The sequence below is a fragment of the Phodopus roborovskii genome, unplaced genomic scaffold (assembly GCF_943737965.1).
Source record: "Phodopus roborovskii unplaced genomic scaffold, PHOROB, whole genome shotgun sequence".
NCBI classification, from domain to species: Eukaryota; Metazoa; Chordata; class Mammalia; order Rodentia; family Cricetidae; genus Phodopus; species Phodopus roborovskii.
In genome coordinates this window covers 4,619,262-4,626,107 of record NW_026126575.1, presented here as the reverse complement: position 1 = coordinate 4,626,107, position 6,846 = coordinate 4,619,262, and the positions used below count along the sequence as shown (strand labels likewise).

Below are 6,846 nucleotides of genomic sequence, written 5' to 3'. Positions count from 1 at the left end.
GAACTGCTGCCCCCCACTTGGGGAGGGAGGAGAAGGAAGCCACTCAAGCCCACAGCAATAAAGGGTTTATCTCACTGTCCTCTATTGCCATCTCAGCCTTCCTCTCCGCCAGACTTAATTTCCGCCTGTCACTTGAGGGGCCTGGGCAGGTTCACAGCTTGCTCGTGTCACAGTGGACTCAACTCTGGATTGTGAGAAGAAGGGCAAAGAGCTAGGCGTAGCTCGGTGCTGAGGGGGCCTTTAAGACCCCTCTGGGTCTCAGGTTCCCATTGTAGAAGGGGTTGTCTGCTGGATGTTGTGGTCACAGCCCCTGGATCTCTGGAGATCCTGGGAGTTCACTAGCATGACGACACCAGGGAACATCCCACCTGCAGGGCCAGGGAGAGTCAGCCACAGCACAAATGCCATAGTCTGAACAATTCTTCCAGGGTCTCACCCTCCTCCTTACAGGTGGGCCACTCGCAGCTCATGGGTAATGAAGCTTGACCATGCTGAGGCAGAGCAGCTAGTCCATGTCACAGTCTTGCTATGAGGTACTTGGCAGGGAGGTGATGGATGGATGCTTTCTCTGGCCATTAGTACAGGTGTCTCTATTGTCCACAATGGAATGAAACACCTGAGCCAGGGGTTTGTGCTTTCACCTCACTGTACTGGACCCCGGAGTCCAAGTTAGGTCAGCAGCTGGTGGGGTAGCAGTGCAGCCCCAAGAGTAGATAAAGTATAATCCAGTCCCCAGGCTTCTGTTCCAGGACCCATACACTGCCGGCTACTGTGGTCATGGCCCCTGGGTCTCTGGATATCCTGTGAGTCTATCAGTATGGGGACACCACGGAACATCCCACCTGCAGAGCCAGCATGCCTGTGAGGAGCCCTGCTCCCATCTCAGTATTCCCACATTTTGGGATCCATGCTTATGCTACCATTCTACAACTTAGGAAGCTGAGACCAGAAAGGCTGAATGAGCAAACCATCTCCTGATAATCACACACAGCCTCTGGGTTTGGAGACACAGAGTCCCTGCCAGCTAAGTGGCCCAGCCACCCTCCAGGGTCACCTTATGTGCTGTCCAGTGTGTCGGAGCACAGAGAAGTCAGACCCTATATCTGGGAACTGCAGGAGACCTGGCTCCCGGCCACTGCGTACACCCTACAATCTGTCTCCCTCTCCTCTGTCTCCCTGAGGCTGGCAGCATTGGGATAGAGGGGTGGTCTCTGGAGCAGGTCCCAGAAACAGCTTGGCCTGCACTTGGCTCCCAGGTGGGACTTCTCAGGCATTCCAAGATGCCTGAGTTCCTGGCAAAGACTCCTCACCCTCTTTCCCTACAACCATCTGTGGCACCCCCATTGCCTATAGGAGGAAAGCAAACTTAGACTTCAGAAGCATTTGTTAACAGATAGGTTTGGCCCGAGGGACCACACTTCTAGCAAGTCCCCGGTGGTGGCATGCACGGCATCCCTCAGACCTTACTTGGAGGAATGAGACTTCACAGACCTCCATCTGCTATTTCTCCCTCATCTTTCAGGAAGATTTTGCCCACAGGTTCACATGGTAGCTGCCTTCTCATTTCTAATTCTCCTTCAAAATCGGGCCCCAAAACTTCTTCCTAATTGCTTCCTAGTTTCTAGATAGCCACATGCTCATCATCTGCGCCCCCAGACCTCTTTGCTAGCCCTTGAAATCCTGAGTGGTCCCAGACCTGACTGTGGGATGGAGACTCAGCCACGCCCAGATCAGTTGCTTAGCCCTTCTGTGTCAGAGTTCACATTTAGATCCTCTTTGTTACAAGCCCCCCCCCAACAGTCCCTTCCTCACATGTGTATGGACAAAATTAAATAAAAGTGTGTGGTGGGGGGATGGGGGCAGGGCAGGGCAGAACATGTTTTCCTTTCTGTCTGCTTTTGTCTCTGGCCCCGAGTGCCCAACCAACAGGCTCGCCTGTTAATCCATGGGGTGACCTTTCCAAGGGCTTCTCAACCACAAAAGTAAATTCCAAAGGAGCAGCAAAGAGACCAAGAACTCCAGCTGAGCTTGCCACTGCCAATCAGAATCTCTAGAAACTTGTCTGTCAAGAGAACAAATGTTTTCTTAAAGAAAGAGCAGATGTCATGCCAGACGCCTGTGTATCTTTTGCCATTCTTTCCTCAAGGGGACTGCAGATGGGCAGGTTCTGCTAGAGGACCTCTGGTAACTTCTTTCCCACTGGTGTGGAGTTGGGATGCCCAGGTAGCCCTCTGTGCCCTCGTGAAGGCCCATGTCTTTATGGTCAGTCCCTCCTTGCCATTTCCAGTCAGAGGGACACTTGGAGCCTGTGTTCTCTCTCTCTCTCTCTCTCTCTCTCTCTCTCTCTCTCTCTCTCTCTCTCTCTCTCTCTCTCTCTCTCTCGATATGACTCATCCATATGGGATTCAGGCCCATCTTTTCCATCCTCACTAACTCTCCCTTGGCGGCACAGTGCCCCTAGATCTTTGACCTTGGCCTCAGTACTGATCCAGGGAACTTGCCCAGTGCCTGAACCTTCCCCTGAGACCCTCTAGTTCCCTCTCTACTCAAGGAAGGCCTCCTAGGGTGTGAGAGCAAGGCAGAGACTTGAACCTGTAGACAGATAGAGAATACAGAGCTGGCCTGGAGTAGACTGTGAGTACAATCTGACTTCCATAGTGACTGGGCAGCCAAGAGTTCCCTGGGAGTGAGGACCCTGTATCTAAATCTCGGCTGTATTCTCTGGATGCCCTGTGCAGTTGCACAGTTTGTGGATAGCCCCTGTTTGGTGCCGTGTGTCACTAATGCTCTGTCCTTCTTCTCAGTACCAATGTGTAGCCCTGGGAGGGTGGAATAGGGCAGGAACAATGAGTAGGTACCGCACCCCATCTAGAGGGTCCTGCAGCTACATTAGGATCTTGCTGGTTGGTCTTGGGACCTAAGTGAAGGAGGCCTATCAGAGTGCAGGATTGGAGCCCATCTGGGATAGGCAAGGACAGCCTGCCAGCTGTAACTGCAGCCCATGACCAGCTGCCTCTGCCCATCAAGCTTAGATGTGGAAGATCCCCGGCCTGGCATATTCAGTCCTCATCTCATGTAATATGGACTTGTGGACACTGTGTATGGTAGGCTGTTAGGTTCATGGTCCCTAAGCACCTCCTTCCAGAAAGAAAAGTGAGGCAGAGAGAAGAGGGGATCAGTGCCAGGGTCCTGGGAAGATTGTCAACACCTGTAGAGGTGCCCAGGGGTGCCATGGCCAGAAAGGCTGTACTTTGCAACTTATGGCTGGAAGCCCGTGCTGGTCCTGCTGAAATCTTCTCCTTATAAGAATAAAGTTTAGGAAGCCCTATTCTCCCTTCCAGATGTGAAAACTGAGGTTCAGGGAGGACAGTCATTGGTCAAAGCCTTGGGGCACTCTAGGAGCAGAACCTTTGTGCCCAGGACACTGTGTAAGGAGCCAGGGTCACACTCTTCTAAGAGCCTGGGTGCTGCCATATGCCCCCGGGGCTGAGGGGGTCTCATATACTCATCTTGGAGCCACCGTGATGAAAGCCTTGTCCCCTTTAAGTAGAGAGCAGGCTGCAGTGGGTGGACTGTGCCCAGCCAGTGGGAGGGAGCTCCTGGGCCCCTCCTTGGGAGAGTGAGGGAGGGACCTGGTGTGTGGCTGGGAGCTGTGGGCAGTGCAGAGACCGCGGGCATGCTGTGTGGGCTCAGCCGGGACAGCCCTGCAGAGGCAGGTAGGTGGAGCATGCAGACACCACACCAGCTGAGTGCTGCCAAGTGGGACCTGGATGGTGGGAATGGGGCTGCCACTCTAGGGGACAAGGACTTTGGAAGTTGGATTTGAAAGAAGGCATGGGATTCCTAGCCAGGCAGGTACTAAGGGTTGTCTGCTCTGGAGCTGTCCTGTCACTGGAAGGCTGCCTCTCGGGGCTGCACCTAGGGTACAGGTTACAAATTGTTTAGCCAGGAACCCAGGGAGGCTGCCCCTCCTGCCCCAGTGGGGAGTGCTGCCAGGCATTGGGAGCATGGGGCCGTCCACTAGGACTGAGCCTTCCCCAGACCAGGGTAGGTCAAGGCTTCTGGGAGCCCTGGGCTCTGAAACTCAGAAGAGGGGCGGGGCACAGCTGCTGCATTCCTAGATGGCAGTGGTAATGTCTGGGACTGGGGAGGAGCTGTGAGGTGAGTATAGTGATCCCTGTCTCTGTCCATCTGTCTGTTCCCTAACTTCAGCTAGTTGAGCCAGCCTGACACCACTCCCTGATGGTGTGATCACCCTACTCCCTGTGCCTTGGGGTCACCACCCTTCAATTCTCCCAGTTCCTTACATAGTCTACACACCCCTCAGGGTCTATGCCACTGAGTGTCACAAGTGTTCAAGAGACACTTCAGTCTTAACAGTCTGAGTTGGGAACCACAGAACTCCTGTGCTTGGCTTAAACCCGAGCCTTCTAGGCTTTTACTCCACTCTCTATGGCTTTCAGGCTCCCACCCCGGCAGAGCCTGTGTCCTGGTCTTCTGGCCTCTGGGCCCCCACCTCTAGTGGGGCCTGCGATCTGGTGTTCTGAGTTCCCAGGAGGGAGTGGCTAAGCCTGAAGTCTGATAATCGCTCCTGAGCTCTCAGGGCCTCTGATGCATATTCCCTCACTACTGTAGCCCTTAAGAATCTCCTCCTTAGGTCATAGGACCACACTATTACACCTGCATCAGTACTGGTTGACTTCCAGGAATGTAGGATCTAGGCATTCTGTCTTTCTTTATCCCTTCCCTGTTCCTCTATAGGTCAGCTTTGTTTCGGTTCCTTTTTGTTAATCACCAAGCTTCATGTCACAGAGCCTATTTCAACAGTTCCCTCAAAAGTCTCAGGACCCAACATGGATCCCATGCCCATTGCTAAACCAACCACAGGGCTTCTCACTGGCCAGGCCTAGTTGTAGGACCTCTTCTAAGCTAGGAAAGGAGACTAACAGGTGGTCACTGGCATGGGGGCTGAGGCCTATGTGTGAGTGGAATTGGGATTGGGGTCTGTGGAGCAGGCAACCTGGCTCTCTCTGGCCTGAATGGACTCTGCCAGAGTGGATCTTTCCTCAGGGACTGTCTCCTGAGAGCCTCTAAGAACTCCACAGGATGGAAGATAACATATACAGTAGGTCTGACTCAGACTAACATGGCTGAGAACCCCACCTATCACCCATCCCAGCATATACATACAGCCTTTGAATCCTGCCTGAAGGATGGGCATGTCCTCTGACTCCTAACCACAAAGATATCTTTGTCACCATGGGCTGCCAGGCTTTAGTGAACACTGGCCGCTCAGCCAGACTCAGGACAATTGAGGCAGAATGTATGCACAATGGAGGATCCCTGTTGGCACCCCCCCCTCTCAGGGGTTTCATTGGAGCCCCTTCTAGTCCTGGGCTGTGGCCATGGGGGAATCTTAGAGGCCACCCACTTGGGAGTCAGCCAGGAGCCTGGAGCCAGGGAGAGGTGGGCTCCACCCAGGCTCCATCCCTTCCTATTCCTGGCTTCCAGTCACTCATTTGGCTTCTTTGATGGCTGTTCTCCTCACCCACAAATGGGGACTGAGTTCAAGAGTTAGATGCTTACAGAACACTAGAAAGCCCTACCCCCACTGGAAGCACAGTGATGTCTTTCTGATCATGTTGAGTGCTGAAAAGAAAAACGGCAAGAGTTAATAGGGACTTTAAGAGGTTTTGGGATGAGTCCATACACAGACTCATGGGCATGGCCTTCCTGACTGGGGACATTTTATCAGGTTACTGCAGGAGGTAGAAAGAATGTCTGGATGTCTGGGAAGTCTTCCAGGAACAGGGAGAACTCTAGTCATGGCTCCAAGGAGCCTTGCCCTACCTAGCCAGCATTTCCTGCAACCTCACGTGGGATCTTTGGTGCTCTTGCTAGGGGAAGGGAAAAGAGCTAGGAGTGAAGGATGAATCCTCCTTGGGTCAGGCACACCTGGTTCCAGGATGCTCGGTGGCACACCAGCTGTCTCCCCACCACAGGGATGCCAGTGAGACTGACCAGTTTTGAGCAGTTTGTGTGGATGCTTGCAGTGGGCTGTCCCAGGAAGAGCCCAGCAGAGTGGCCAATCTGTGTTCTCTCTGGCCACCTTGGCACTGCACTATGAGGATTCCTGTTTGATGTGTGGCTGCTGGGCTCATGCCACTGAAAATGTACCATGGTTGTCATATCTGTTGTCCCATGCATCTGCCCGTGGAAAGCAAGCTTCCTGGAGGCCTATTGGCTATAGAGACCAAAGCCCACACTTTGGCCCTGTGCTGATGCAGCCCTTTGGGGACAGGGGTGTCACTGTGGGACAACCTCTCTTGGAACAGAGAGGTCCCTGAGGTGTTATCATGTTCAGAGGGAGGGGGCATACAGGGCAGGACCAGATGACCTGGGAAGCCATGTGACCTGGGCTTGAATGCATTCAGAATCTAAGTGTCCTTATTGTGGGTCCCCTAACTTCTGTGTGCCTCAGATTCTCCATCTATCCCATGATAGTGACAGTGGCACTCTGGACTCAGGCTTATAATGAAGACAGAGTGGTGGTGACTTTGAAGTTCTTAGAACAAGGCCTGAGGCAAAGCTTGCTCCATCTTTTGCCATGAGGTAATACCCTCTCTGTGCCTCAGTTTCCACCCCCCCCCCCCCCGTGTATCAGTGTGCCTAGCTGGCCTGAGTCCAAAGTTCATCCTTCCCTCTGAATACCAACAATGACTTCTGTATCCTGGTAGTGAAATCAAGGTTGGACAGGGATATGATGCAAGCAGCCACTCTCCAGGAATTGTCACTGAATCACCACTGTCAAAGTGGGATACTAAGAGACCTTGATCCAGCTGTCAT

The 6,846-nt window shown here is 53.2% G+C and overlaps 1 protein-coding gene across 1 annotated transcript in view; it reads left to right on the top strand.

Annotated features, from left to right (window-relative positions):
* Positions 1–3,611: 3,611 nt before the first annotated feature.
* The window catches only part of Grip2 (glutamate receptor interacting protein 2), a 29,319-nt gene continuing 26,084 nt past the window's right edge, over positions 3,612–6,846 (top strand). Inside the window, exon 1 of the mRNA XM_051203317.1 lies at positions 3,612–3,716. Within this exon, the coding sequence (XP_051059274.1) occupies positions 3,677–3,716 (40 nt within the window). The 5' untranslated portion in view covers positions 3,612–3,676. The remainder of the gene's footprint in view (positions 3,717–6,846) is intronic.